Genomic DNA, 14,833 nt, shown 5'->3' on the forward strand with positions numbered 1-14,833 from the left:
CAATACCAGACAAACTCACAGAACTCGACAAAGCGGTGAACACCTGGTCCCAGCGAGCAGACGACCTGGAAAACAGGCTGCGCAGAAACAACCTCCGAATAATAGGACTACCGGAACGCGCCGAGGGTCAAGATCCCTGCTCCTTCATGGAAACCTGGCTGAAAGAATTCTTGCCAGAGGCCAAATTCACCGCGGCCTTTGCCATTGAGCGGGCCCACAGGGTCCCGGGCCGCCCCCTACCTCCAGGAGCACCCCCAAGACCGATGCTGGCAAGACTCCTCAGCAGCAAAGATAAAGATATTGCCCTCCAGGCAGCGAGGCGAGTGCAGAACCTCCAATATCAGAACGCTAACATTTCTCTTTTCCCAGATTTTTCGGCCGCCCTTCAGAAAACCAGAGCGTCCTTCGTGGCTGTCAAGCGCCGCTTGAGAGAGGCCGCCATACCGTACTCCATGATGTACCCAGCTCGCCTGCGCGTGGTACATAATGAACGAGCCACCTTCTTCTCCACTCCAGAGGAGGCTGAGGACTGGCTCAACCGTATGCCGAGATCGCCCAGACGTCAATGATCTTCTGACAGGTTTACCCGGGAGGGGGAGGGGGGACGAAGGACTTGGGCGCTCGGTTACGGTCAGTCTGATATCCCCTATGTTTTTTAAGAATGCAAATGTATACACCTGTGCCCGTTTCCTGTTTGCCCCACCTCTCACCCTCTTGACTACCAGTATCCCCCCACCCCCCCTCGGACCTAGACGTCGGCGACCTCTTGACAGGCTTGCCTGGGAGAGAGGAGGGAGATGAGGGGCCTGGACGCCGGACCACGATCAATTCAACGCCCCCCATGGCCTCTAAGATCGTACACGCATACACCGGCGTCTGCTCCCTGTCTGTCTTCTTTCTCCCCCCTCCCCGCCACCACCATCCTTCCACCCCCCTGAGTGCCACTTCTAGGCAGCAGGATCTAATTAAATAGGGGAAATTATAGAAAGAACCTGCTACATATTTAGAAAAATTCTTACCGGTTAAATCAAGCACAAGAAACTCCAGTCGGGCAGAGAAGCATATGTACCTGGGATAATGGGGGCCTAGAGCTCTAAGCAGAATTAATCTGCCTGACTGTGCCCAGATCTACCATCGTTTATTGGGTGCACAGTCTTCCCCGTTATCACACGCACGTTTAAGTTAAGTTAAATGTTATGATGTTTGTAACATTTTGGCAACCTGCTGTTGATGTAATCACAATTGTAAAGTTTTGGTTAAGTTACTGCAGTACAATATATGGAATCTGTTTCGGTCGGAGCTGGGGGACACATCCCTCGACCTTTGTTCGGGGAGACCGGGTGGCGGACCGAGCGCGGGCTCAGCTTGATATACTGGGGAACCCCCATCCGCATAAATATAGAACCACACGAACCAAATGGCCAATATAAATATTCTCTCCTGGAACGTGAGAGGGATGGGAGCTCCTAGGAAAAGATCTATGATCTTCTCTTACATCAGAAACCATAAGCCACACATAGTATGCCTACAGGAGACACATATGATCTCTGAGAAAACAGGGCAATTACAGAAACCATGGGTCCAATGGGCTATGCACTCAACCTATTCCTCATACGCCAGAGGAGTATCCATACTAATCCACAAGCGACTGCGGTGGGAACCGGGACGCACAGTTAGAGACCCAGAGGGCAGATTCTTGTTCATCCAGGCATGGATAGAGTCCCTGCCCTATGTACTAATCGGGATATACCTTCCCCCACTGGCCAACATAACAATTCTACACCAGGCGGCCCAATTCGCCACCCAATACCCCAATGCCTCTATAATATGCATGGGCGATTTAAACCTGGTACTGGACCCCCAGTTGGATAGGTTCAGCGCCCCACACGCTCACCCAGCCCATACCAACCCGTCACCTCTGGCGCAATTTTTGCAAGAGGTTGGGTGGCGAGACGTTTGGAGAGTTAGGCGACCGGCGACCCGCGAATACTCCTGTCACTCTGCTGGCAGGAATACTCTTTCCCGGATAGATTATTGCCTCGGGAACGCCAGATTATGCACTGCAATAACCCATATTAACTACCTCCCCAGAGGCATATCAGATCACTCCCCTATACTTATAGAAATCTCCACCCTTGACACACATGCCCATAGGCATAACTGGCGCGTACACCCATTCTGGTTAAACCTATTTGGAGCAGTGATAGAATCCCCGATCAACTCTCCGTTTTCCTAGAACTTAATCGGCCGGACACCGACCCGATAGTGTTGTGGGAGACATTAAAGGCCTTCTTAAGAGGCGCTTTGAAATCATCTATATCATATATCAAAAGGGAATCCTCTAAGCTAGAGCGTGAGATGGCGTCACAATATGAACGCCTGGAGGCAAGTTACATCGCAGACCCAACGGACGAACGTAGGGAGCAGTGGCTAAGACAGGGCAGGCAATACCTAACCCACCTACAAGAGAAAGCCCGTAGAGCCTCCTTCTTTGTAAAACAGCGATTCTATGAACTGGGCAACCAATCCAGCAGCCTACTGGCCACCCTGGTGCATCAAAATTCGGCATCACCGGCAATACTCTGTATCGCATCGGATACAGGAGAAATTCTCCATGAAAAAAACTCGATAGGAGCAAGATTCCAACGCTTCTATAGGGACCTGTACGCCACTGGATTCCATGCCACACAACAGGAACTAACAAGCCTCCTATCTAACCTCAATTTCCCCACACTCTCCCAGGACCAACAGGCCCTAGTAGATGCCCCATTCACACTGATTGAACTATCAGAAGCCCTTCAGGAGATGTCCAACGGTAAAGCCCCAGGCCCAGACGGCCTACCAATAGAGGTATTTGCAAAATACCAAGAGACACTATTACCCACACTACTTGATACGTACAATGCTGCCTACGACAACAAGACTCTGCCCCCATCCTTCTATGAGGCCACAATTGTACTGATTCTAAAACCGGGAAAAGACGCTCTCGATTGCGGCTCATACAGACCCATCTCCCTCCTTTACTCGGACTATAAACTCCTGACAAAAATGCTAACTCGACGCCTTAATGGCGTTATTCTAGACCTGATACACCCAGACCAAACCGGATTCATGCCGGGCAAATCTACAAGAGAAAATCTGCGAAGAGTTCAGGCTATAACACAAATCGGAGCGGTAGACAAAACGGACTGGGCCCTGGCTTCACTAGACGCAGCTAAAGCCTTTGATTCCATAGAGTGGCCCTTCTTGCTCCAGGTGCTGAAGAGATTCGGGTTCGGAGACCGGTTCATTCAATGGATCTCCCTAATCTACAAAACACCACTGGCAGCAATCTCCGTGAATGGCACCTGTTCTACGTACTTTCCCCTGTGCAGAGGTACTAGACAGGGATGCCCTCTCTCCCCGCTTCTCTTCGCCCTGGCTATGGAACCGCTGGCCATCATGCTACGGACGTGCCCATTGTATCACGGGATAAAAATAGGAAATCGGGAGGACTGTGTGGCGCTATACGCCGACGACCTTATGCTATTTATGTCGGACCCAACGACTTCCCTGTCCCGTGCCATAGACATCATTAATAAATTTGGAACCTTCTCAGGTCTGCAGATCAACTGGTCAAAATCCACTCTAATGTTCATTTCGGCACAAAACCCCCTACAACACACGGACTCACTGTGCGGACTACGAGTCTCTAAAGACTTCAAATATCTGGGTATCCAGATCACCAACATAATTTCCCGAACCCTAGACCTGAACGTATACCCGTTAATAGACCTTTATAGATCCAAATTTAAAATATGGGGATCACTCCCCCTATCAGTTGCAGGTCGTATTAATCTGATAAAAATGATAGTCCTACCAAAGTGCCTTTATACCCTGCAACACATCTCTGTACCAGTCCCAATGAAGTTTTTTCGCATTATGAATTCCCTTATGACCTCCTTCATATGGGGAGGTTCCCGCCCAAAACTCAAGCTCTCCACGCTACAGAGACCCAAGGATGAGGCCGGGGCAGCACTCCCTGATTTATTCCTATACTATCTTGCTGGTCAGCTGATACACTTAAAATGCTGGCTGAATGACAGCCCACTGCCCAATTCAGAGGCTCACCTGGCCCAGGCTCTAAACACCTCCAGCCTCTGGCCGCTGCTGGAACTACCCGCCACAGTGAAGGGTAAAATACTACCCATCCATAGGCTGGCAATGCGAGTTTGGCGCCAGACTAGAGAGGCGAGCGGATTTTCTGACATAGCCGCCGACATGCCGCTGTGGAGGAACCCAGGGCTAGGGGAACTGCGGCTATTAACAGACCTAGAGGTATGGGAACAGCATGGGATAGCTCATCTAGGAGACCTATATAATTCTAATATCCTGATATCCTTCGAGCAACTCCAGGCCCAATACCAAATACCCCGATCCCACTTCTACAAATACCTACAGATCCGGCATGCGCTCCAGACGCAATTCCCGCCAATGAGTAGCACCATATCTCATTACCCATTAATCGGAATATTAAAATCACAAGGGCCCCGAGGACTCATCTCGACACTATATGCCCACCTAACCACTTCAAAAGCCGCTAGGGAAATCCCTCCCGCCCTGACTAAGTGGAAATCTTTGATTCCAACGCTGACGGAAGAAACCTTCCAAGAGATATTAGAATCGCCTCTATCTGTCTCCCCCTCAGCAAATAATAAACTAACCCAACTGTACATAGTTCATCAATGTTACCTCACCCCGGCGAGGCTACATAAGATGGGCAGGATCCCCTCCACACACTGCATTAGATGCACCTGCACATACGCCGATTTCTGGCATATGATCTGGGACTGCCCGCGGATCCGATCATATTGGGACGAAGTTATAAATTTGCTCTCCGCGGTCCTCGATATCCCGGTCCCCGCCACCCCAGCAATCTGCCTTTTTGGAATCCTTGATGAGGAGCAGTGGCAACACTACCACAGAATATTCCTACGGGAAGTCCTGTTCATAGCTAGGAAAGTAATCGCAATGAGATGGATGGACCAGAGAGGCCCGACCGTGACAATGTGGAAGAAAACCACGAATTCGATTATACCCTACAACAAGATAGTATACAAAGCCCGCAAATGTCCGGACAAATTCCAAAAGGTGTGGGGCCAATGGTGTGACTCCTCACTGACCCTGTTCCCTCCGCAGCCGCTATCATTAGCCATATCAGCGTTACAAAGACGGTAAAGCCCCCGGAGGGGTCGAGATGGGATCGGGAGAGTCTGCCCCGTGCTCGGTCGGCCACCCGGAGTGCAATAATATTCCTCCCCCCCCTCCCTTTTTTTTTTTTTGATTCCTTTTTTAAGGGGGGAGGAAAGTACTTTGATGGCCCCGGCTCCGTACTGCAACATAACCGGTTAATAATTATAATTTGGTGTAAAGGTATACATGTCTACTTATGGCGACTCCTATAGCAGACATATGCTTTAAAATATGTCTCAGCACGGCTACATTTTTCTATATAGACCCCTCGCCACTTCCACCCTCCCTCGCATACCCATCCACCCCATGTCAGTATGCCCGTGTTTCTTTCTTTTTGTTAAAGGGGTTCTGACATCAAAAAAAAAAAAATGTACTCACCTTGCCTGGCCTGGCCCGATCACCAGGCATGTCCCCTCCAGCTGGCATCTTCTGTGCCTTTAAAGCAGAGCAGGAGCGGTCAAAAAGACCGCTTCCTGCTCTGGTCCGTCCGTCAGGCACTTCCGAGGTCAACGGACGGACCGCCACAGCAAGCACGTCACAAGCAGTGCTTGCTGTGGGCGGCCCGTCCGTCCGGCTGAACGCCGGAGTGCTGCGCATGCGCAGTGGAGACGCAGCCCGTCCTGACTCCTGTCAGAGGGCACCTCTCCACTGCGCATGCGCGCGATCCCGGAGCGGCGCGGATCATGCAGACAGAAGAGGAGGAGCAGCGCCTGCTGGGAGATGACCCCCCCGATGTCAACAACAGCAGAAGACAAGGTAAGTATTATCTTTTTATGCTTTAGCAGCCATTAAACCATTGGTTCCCTGGGTCCATTAGGCACACCAGGGAACAATGGCTGCTAAAGCATAAAAACATTATTTGTGTCAGAACCCCTTTAATCCTAACCAACCCCCCTACCACTTCTGACTAATGAAACGCCAGACATGATGTACACTGTAAAGCACAGGCCCGACCGGCTTATACCCCATACTCAAGATTATGTACTGCAGAATGTTCTGTTACTGTATCTGATATGTTGTTAACCTGTCAATAAAACGAGTTTAAAAAAAAATGTTTTGATCAAATCTTCAACTTTCCAAGTGACTGACTAGGACGGATGGCGGCTCTCATGACGCCACAACCTCTCACTTGCTTACTCGTCTCTCCAGCATGGAAGAAATACGGCAGGGTAACTCCCATCTTGCTGGGGATGCTGAGGGCTTCTCGCAGCTGGTACAGTGAGTGACCGGCATCTTCTTGGCCAACCTTATAAAGAGAGAGATTGGCCTGGATAGTTATCAGGTAGTCAGTGTGGATCCCCCTTCTCCCTCCAATTTCTTGACATCCCAATATACACTGCCCCTACCACCCTTGTTATAATGGTCAACAGAAGTCTGTGATTTCTTACCAAATCAAAGCCGGCCATGGTGTCGGGGAACTGAGTCATGAGCTGCATTGCATAATGAACGGCTTCTTTCACTTGAGGAAGTTCTTCGTGTCTGAAGGGGAAAGACGCATGCGATCAGTATTTTTTAGGCCAGACTCACATGTACTTGCCGCATGCCGCTAATCGCCATGCACTATCTTGGTGTGTAAGTGCGCATAATACGTGCCAAGATAGAACATGCTGCGATTTGTCTTGCGCATGCATTTCTAGCAATATGTGTGAGTGGCAACATGGGAGCCTATGGCAGATTGGTACAGTGTATTACGGACGCAAAATCCGCACGCGTGATACACTGTCACCACACGTTTCTGTGAGCCTGTTCCCTTTAAGTGAGATTCAATATGAAGGTTTAAAGGGGTTGTCCGAGTTATATAAAGTGCATCTTAACAGGTCCCCTATGGTGTAAAATAACAAAATAGCATATACTGCTCCCCTCTCGTCCCCCGCTGGCTGCTCCGGGTCTCATAGCTGACTGTATCTGTACATACTGTATTCAGTAGCTGTCATTGGCTGCAGAAGGAGGTTCACAGGATGTCACATGCCATCTGCAACCTATAAACAAACAGCATAGTGGAGACGAGCCGCCAGCGGGGAGTGGTGAGTATCAGCTGCTTTGTTATTTTACACCACTGGGATCTGTTAAAATGCACTTTATATAACTCGGACAACCCCTTTAAACCTTCATATTGAATCTCACTTAAAGGGAACTTGTCATCAGATTTTGGGAGAAATTGAACAGGATTATTTAGGTAAGCTTTTATCAACAGGCGAACTAAAATATGCATGGAAAACCCGAGAACTATCACACTGTAGCACAGGTCGCGGCCTGGATTAGTACAATCTGCTGACAGGTTCCCTTTAAAGGGCCACTTAGTAACATGTAATGTTTGCCAGGCATCCCTCCTACCCTGTACCATCAAAGCAATGCCTCTATTCTTCCTAATTATACGTCCGTCCCATCTGCACTACTGCACAGCTTATAGCAATTTACTCCTCAGGAGCCTGGGAAAGGTGGGTGACATCTGCATGTGTCATGATGGTGGCCCCATTCATAAAAGCAACTAACAAAAGACAACTTGTACTTGCAACTAACAAAAGACAACAGCAAGTACTTGCAATCTTATACTATTGTGTTCAGCTGGTCCTCGGTAAACTTTGTTACCTACCTTGGTTGACCACTATAATTGGTGGCCATTGCCATGCCAGTTGGGATTGTCATACAACTTTCCACAGATCTGAATGGTTTTTTTTACATCTGCCCTTCCCACTTTTTCCCTTCTACTGCTTTGTCTGTCTGTCAGTTTTCGCGGCAGATCTAGAATTCTCTTCATGAACCAGAAGGAGCTCTAGGTCCCACCATGATACAAGAGTGCTGCGATACACGGCTGCATATTATAGTATAGTTACCTGTGTACGGTATAAATGATCTTTAATCCTAAGAAATCTGGATGGTCTTCCTTGAACCAATTGGCGACATCTCTATAAGTAGCCACTAACCAGGCGCGATCGTGGGTCGTACCATCCAGTTCATATACCTGTGGGGAATGGTTGGATGCAGTCTATTAGGTGTACTTAATTAACGCCTTAAGGATCAGAGAGTTTTTAGGGTTTTTACCCATGTGGTGGTTTTACTGCCTTTTATTTTCAAACATTTTTCATCTTATTTCACAGAATTTTCTTCCCCTTTTTTAGTTTTATTGGAGGGTTGATTTTTTTTAATTTATAGTTGTTTATTTTTATAATTTCTATATCTACACTGAAATAAAGTACAGACATTATGATATATAATTTGTATCGTTTTATATTACAGGGTTTTGGTTGGTGTCAGCAGTGGGTCATTTCTTTATATATGTATATTTTTATTTTATTCTGTAATGTTTTTTTAATTTTTTTGTAACTATGTTTTATAACATCTCTGTACCCCATGACGTCATATAAGACCTCTGGGGGTCATTCACATTGTTTTTTTAATTTCACACTTTCTCACTGTAGCTAACGGGTCCATAGGAGTTGCATCCATAGGAGCCCCAGTTACAGGGGAAAACATCCCTCTGTAGTGACAGTAGTTACAGGCAGAGCTAATCTGGTTCTGCTAGGATGCTGCAGCTCTGCCATGGCAGGGGCCATTCAGTGGTCAGGAGATCATCTGGTCGAATAGCGGAAGCAGCACTTCTTTCTCTATTCACTATATAGTGCTCATTTAGGGCTCCCACACACTTGCGATTGCTTTTTTTTGTTAACGTAATTGTCAATGGGACTTTCTAATGTTAAAAATGCAACGCAATACACCAAAAACGCAGTTGCGTGCATTGCGTTTTTTTACAATAGAAAGTCCCATTGACAATCACGTTAACAAAAAACGCAATCGCAAGTGTGTGGGAGCCCTTAGTGCTATGTAGCCTTTGAGCGAGGTGGCAGAAGTGGTTAAAAAATGCTTGTGCCTTCTTCTCTGGGACCTCAGCTGTGGCTAATAACCGAGGACCCAACCCGCTCCTGCTACATTTCAGGAACTGGAGCTTTAGGCCTCTTTCACCCGGGCGACAGCGATATCACCACTACAAAATCGCGGCAATATCGCAGCTTTGTCCCTGCAATTTTTAGTGTCAGTGTGTGTTTTTTTTATGAAAAATCAGCTTCACATCTCTGCTGTCCATGATAAAATTGCACAATTTTATCGCGAGAAGGTTAAGCCCTAGCTGCTCACCAAGAAAAAGGAATACTTACCTAAAAGGCTCGGTCCGGGTCCACCCGCTGCTTTTGTGGAGCTCCACCAGCGTCCTGCAGTCTTCTTTTGCCCACAGATGATCACTTCCTGGTTGTGGGACTCATAAATCCCGCCTCCAGGAAGCAATGGCTCTGATTGGTTCATCCAGGGCTGCATTGATTGGCTGAGCAGCGCTAGATGAACTAATCCCAGTCATCACATTGGTTCATTGAGCACTGCATTGTTTGACTGATTAACCAATCAGAGCCATCGCTTCCTGGAGGCAGGATTTATGAATACTGCAACCAGAAAGTGATCCTCTGTGGGCAACTGATGACTGCAGGAAACCTAGTGGAGCTCCGGAGGGTGGCTGGAGGAATTGGATCGATCCTGTTAGGTAAACATTCCCTTTTTTTTCCTCACAAGATAGCATCAGAGAAAACAGCACTAATGTGAAGGTACTTATTGGAAAGCATGGACTTCACATAGATGCGTTTTCTCGCGCTATCGCATTGTGGCAAAATTGCGTGATTATGTCACCCGTTTAAAAACGGCCTTTATCTCACGCTATATTTTTACTATTGGCTGGGATTAAAGCCCAGGGCCAAGTGCCGTAAATTTGCTTGGTTCTTAATGGGTTTAAGGGTCTGTGCCACTAAAATAAGTAATTCCCTGTTCACAGGATATGTGAATAGCACATTGGGGTGGGAGTCTGACCACTGCAATCCTGAGAATGAATGCCCATTGATGTCTATGAGACTGTGAGAGAAAGTTGAGTTGCCTATTTTTGGCGGTCCCATTGAAATGAATGGAGCTGCAGCAGTGTGTTGGCCGCTCCGTTTATACAGGAAGACTTCATTCTCGTGTGCCATTCATCCGGCTGGGAATCTGCACTGTAGTTTATGTCCTGGATTTTTCCACACATGGATTTCAAATGTGACATGTCACTTCTTGACATGAACTCCACATCGGATTATCTGAACGTCATTGCAAATTTACATCAGGAATCCAAGGCTCGGAGTCGGAATTTCTGCAGCGGATTTCACCCATTTGAACAGACCCAATTAGATTGACCGCTGAACTTACCGGGGGAAGCATTGCTCTCAGCTCAACGTACTGGATGTTGTCCTGATAAAGCTCATTGAGACCCTCATAAATATACGCCTTGAAGACGGGGGTGTAGAGGATGAGGCCTGCACCAGCGATAAATGCCCCCTCAAACCTGCGCCATATTACGTCTTGGGTCGGATAGTCCAGCTCTGGTGTGTCCGTCAGCAATGTGAGGTTACGTATAAGACTAAAATAGAAGAAAACATACAGGAACCCACCGCACTGATACCTCTGCAGCCCCCTCAGAGCATCGCCCCCCCAAAATAAACAGAAATTCTTTATAAATCCCTACAATAGAACAGGATTTATGGGCATTTTAGTTCTCTCTTCACTGACCTTCTATCAAACTCCGTGACGTCCCCCAGCTTTTTCCTGTATGTCTCGAGAAGGACCCATTCGGAGCAGCCGGGCGGCAACTTCCCCACCGGGGCCGGTTTGGAGAACATAAATCTGACTCCTGCAGTGTTTGTGAAGCAAATATAGCAGTCTGGTAGATAGGAGGCATTCTTCACCATCCAATCCACACTCAAGATTGCAAAGTCGTGTAAGTGCAGAGCGCCCCCTGTAGGTGACAGAGTAAAGGTCATTAATCACTTGCACCTGTGGAGGTATTCTGCATCCAATGTATTATTCATCTTATTATCAATTTGAGAAGTGGCAATGTGATAGACATGATGATTAGTCAGTGTAAAATGTCTATTGATTTGTACTAAAATAGACGTATTATGTGTGTTTTGTGACTTCAGCCTAATGTGGAACTCTGCTGCATAAGGAAAGAGTTAAATCACAGTGTTATATGCCATTGCTCGTGTCCATCTTGAGTGTTTTCCCAGTCCTCCCCATCCCCCACACAGAATCTTCTTCAACAAAGAGATATCTACTTTCAGTTTCAGATTTGAGCACATGTTTGTAAGACAAAGACTTGCTTATACATTGGAGTTGAGAGAAGGTGGGCAGGGGGGAGGCGGGAAATTCTATATAACCCAGCGAATAAGAATATATATATGTTACTGATGTAATCTGTTAAACGCCCATAAAGGGCAGGTGTTATGCTTTTTAATAAAAGGGCCTGTCTGGATGTCTCTCCCAGAAGAGCCATTTTTAACATGAGATTGATACCTCGTGGTTGACTTGGTCAGTGTGCGCATACTGCTTCTACACAATTTGGAAGCTACAAAATACCCCGAAACCTGCTGGAGAAAACCATATCCAGTTCAGTGGCGTCTCTGGGTGGGCTCGAGTAGAGATTTTGATTTCTTTCATTCTGGAAAAATACAGAGATCGGCAGATAGCACGCAGAACTCAGGGGCCGGAAAATCTACAGAACACGGTAAGATTGCTTTATGTAAATCTACCGATGTGAGCTGAATTCTAACTGCTAATCTGCCTGTTTCTGATCCAGAGTGATAAATCAATGAAAGGCAGGTAATATAGTTCTTTCTACTCGGAAAAAATCACCATGTTACCTGTCTAGGGGTATTTTGTATGCTGTGGCTGCTATGTCTGAGACGGTTAAAAACTGTGTATACAAGACCAAGAGATAAATTCTGTGAGGGTTAATGTGTCAGAAGGGCGGACTCGGCTGTTTAAGTCTGAGGGAGCACGCCAGAGACACTCCTAGGCAACTAGTGTGAGGTTAGGAAGATTTATGATACGCATATTTACCTTTATGATTGAGCGTGTTATGTTCTCATATGTGAAAAGGTATATACGCGGGAAGTATAGCCGTGCTTTGTGACGGCTGACGTCTCCACAAGCTCTTGGTCATTGAAAATAATCATCAGTCTTTGTGTGTTTCAGACAATTTAAAGAATGTGCAGTGTTTATTATTGGGGGAGGGTTGCTGATAAGAGAGTGGACTGAAGTTAAGCCATGAAAGCATTTCTCAATTAACCCTTCCGTTCCCGTTGTCTTGTATTTTGTAGAATTAATGTGCATTGTGATCTGAGTGGGAAAGAGAGGTTATATTGGAAGGATTTGAAGAAAGCAGATTTTACAAGAGGAACACTACTGTGTCCAGAAACTTCGGATAGGATAGAATAAGCAGGTAGAATAGAATGAGGGATCAGTACAGGATGTTTTGGAATATGCAAAACATGTAGAAACGTTTTACAAAGAAAAGGATCAGGAAAAGTTGCAGAAAGGAATGTCGGGTTATGGACAGATAAGCAGAAATGAGTATGCTAAGATAGACTGTAGAAAGTTTTCAGAAGACGAGCAGGAAACCCAGCAGAAAGAAAGGTGTTTTAGCTAGTTTTAGCTAGTTCTTTGGTATAACGTAGTTAAGAGATTCAAGAGAGGAAAGCATGTAGTGGGGTATGTGTATTGCTTATGAACAATGTAATGCCTTTGTGTTGACTACAGCCCCTCCCTGTAATGGCGGCCGTGCTTGCAATGTTTACAACCCCACATAGTCTGACTCTGCAGCAAATGTGGTGAGCCCTGCCCCCACCCTGAAGTTACTTCCCCCCATGCGCTCACTTTCAGGGTGTGTGATGTTACTTCCGGTCCCTCCCCATCCTGGACAGGACCTAGCCCCGCCCCTTCCTCCTCCAGCGGCCATCTTGCCTCACCTGGAAGTGCTGCTGCCCCTGGCTCCGCCCCTTCCTCCGGCAGCCATCTTGCCTCACCTGGGAGATTTGTAGCTCCGCCCCTTTCTGCCTCTGGCGGCCATTTTGCCGCACTTGGGAGGCCTATATTCCCCAATGCCACTGTATCCAGTGCTAACCTCATGATTGTCTGAAGCAAGGTCTTGTTTGACCGGACTTTGTTACACTCCAAGATGTGGCCACTTTGGATGTGTGATAAGTTCAGGGAAACAAACCTTTGTGAAGATGCAGCTTGGGACATAGTAGATGACTAAGCTGGTTTATAGTGTATGGAAGATTGGAGTTGATGCATAGGGGACAGAGGCCGGGAATACATGACAGGGGACGCTCTGTCATGTTCCCAGGGGCTCTGTTTTCCACTGCCCGCTTCTCCAATGGATGCTCAGACAGATGATGTTATGGAAGGCTCCTACAGATGAAATAATTTCCCTATAGTCACCCAACAAACTTTTTCACGCAATTTGATGAAGTAATTTTACTTTTTATGTGAAGAAAGAGGAATTAATTGCCCAGAGTAGGATGTTAAGTCATCCGTATTCTTTAGTTTTTTCCCTAAGTCTTTTGTATATTCTAGTGTCAGTCTACACTGAAGCTATAATTATATTCCGACAGGAGAGTGAAAGTTAAACGCTGGACGTTCCCTGAAATACTATTACACTGGGTGACGTAAAATTTTACTTGTGTTGCGCCCCCTTGTGTTAAAAAATGCTAACTGCGACCTGAAGGAAAAAAAAAAAATCTAAAGGATATTTTCGCTCAGACTTCGCTGCATACAATGTCACCTTGACCTACAAAGTGCTTGTTTTTGTGCCTCTTGGTTTACTAGTTTGAACGCAATTACTCTTTTTCCCATTGAGTATTCCGGTTCAAAAGGGGGGAGGCATAGGTGATCTGGGTCATAGATGATCTAGGTGTTGTAGATCAGCTATTGGGTTTAAAAAAAAACAAAAAAAACCCGATTATTTAGTACTAATACAGTAAGAAACTGCAGGTATGCAAACAGTTACCGGAACCCCTGTTGATAATGCATATGTTGAGCTTTTTGCAGATGGTACCAGGGTGAGGATTGATGACTCCACATCGGATATGCAGTGGTCACACAACAAGATGTCCTAGAAGCAGAAACTCTGCATCCGCATGTCTCAGCACAAGAAGCGGAATGGAAGGCCCTCACTGAGGCGAGTAGAGTGGCGAGAGGTAAGACGGCAACCATTTACACTGACTCCTGGTATGCATCTGGCATAGCTCATGATTACGGCCCAATATGGAAGGCCAGACAGTTTTTTACCTTAGCAGGACAACCAATTGAGAATGGTGCAGCGGTACAGAGTCGCATGGAGGCCCTACTTCTACCTGACAAAGTTGAGAGTTCGCACCGATTCCTACACTGGAGAAGCGAGAGACGACACCCTCGCCGACAGCATAGCAAAGGCAGCGGCCCTCAAGCCGTGGAAGAAAGAAGAAAGATACTGACAGCATGAGTCAGTGGTAAAAACTTTGGACATTGACAAAAACGTGGACTTTGATATGCTAAAGACTTTACAGTTACAAGCCAGCAAGGAAGGAAAGGATAAATGGACTAATATGGGAGCAGCAGAAACAGGGCAGCGTGTGGTGAACAGTCAACAGCACTTGCCCACCACAGTTCCTGTATCCCATGATGGCCCAGCTGATGGACGGAAAGACCCACCTAGTAAAGCAGCAATGACGACGACGCTTGAAAGAGGATGGGCGACTTCTGGGTTCTCTGT

At 46.8% G+C, this 14,833-nt stretch overlaps 1 protein-coding gene across 4 annotated transcripts in view; it reads right to left on the minus strand.

Annotated features, from left to right (window-relative positions):
- The window catches only part of ADA2 (adenosine deaminase 2), a 43,063-nt gene that overhangs the window by 4,166 nt on the left and 24,064 nt on the right, over positions 1-14,833 (minus strand). For all 4 annotated transcript variants that reach the window (XM_066590985.1, XM_066590987.1, XM_066590984.1 and 1 more), the window contains 5 exons: positions 10,810-11,035; positions 10,450-10,660; positions 8,067-8,194; positions 6,621-6,711; positions 6,370-6,478 (listed from right to left, as the gene is read on the minus strand). In XM_066590985.1, the coding sequence (XP_066447082.1) occupies positions 6,370-6,478; positions 6,621-6,711; positions 8,067-8,194; positions 10,450-10,660; positions 10,810-11,035 (765 nt within the window). The remainder of the gene's footprint in view (positions 1-6,369; positions 6,479-6,620; positions 6,712-8,066; positions 8,195-10,449; positions 10,661-10,809; positions 11,036-14,833) is intronic.

This window comes from Eleutherodactylus coqui, chromosome 2 (assembly GCF_035609145.1).
Source record: "Eleutherodactylus coqui strain aEleCoq1 chromosome 2, aEleCoq1.hap1, whole genome shotgun sequence".
NCBI lineage: Eukaryota > Metazoa > Chordata > Amphibia > Anura > Eleutherodactylidae > Eleutherodactylus > Eleutherodactylus coqui.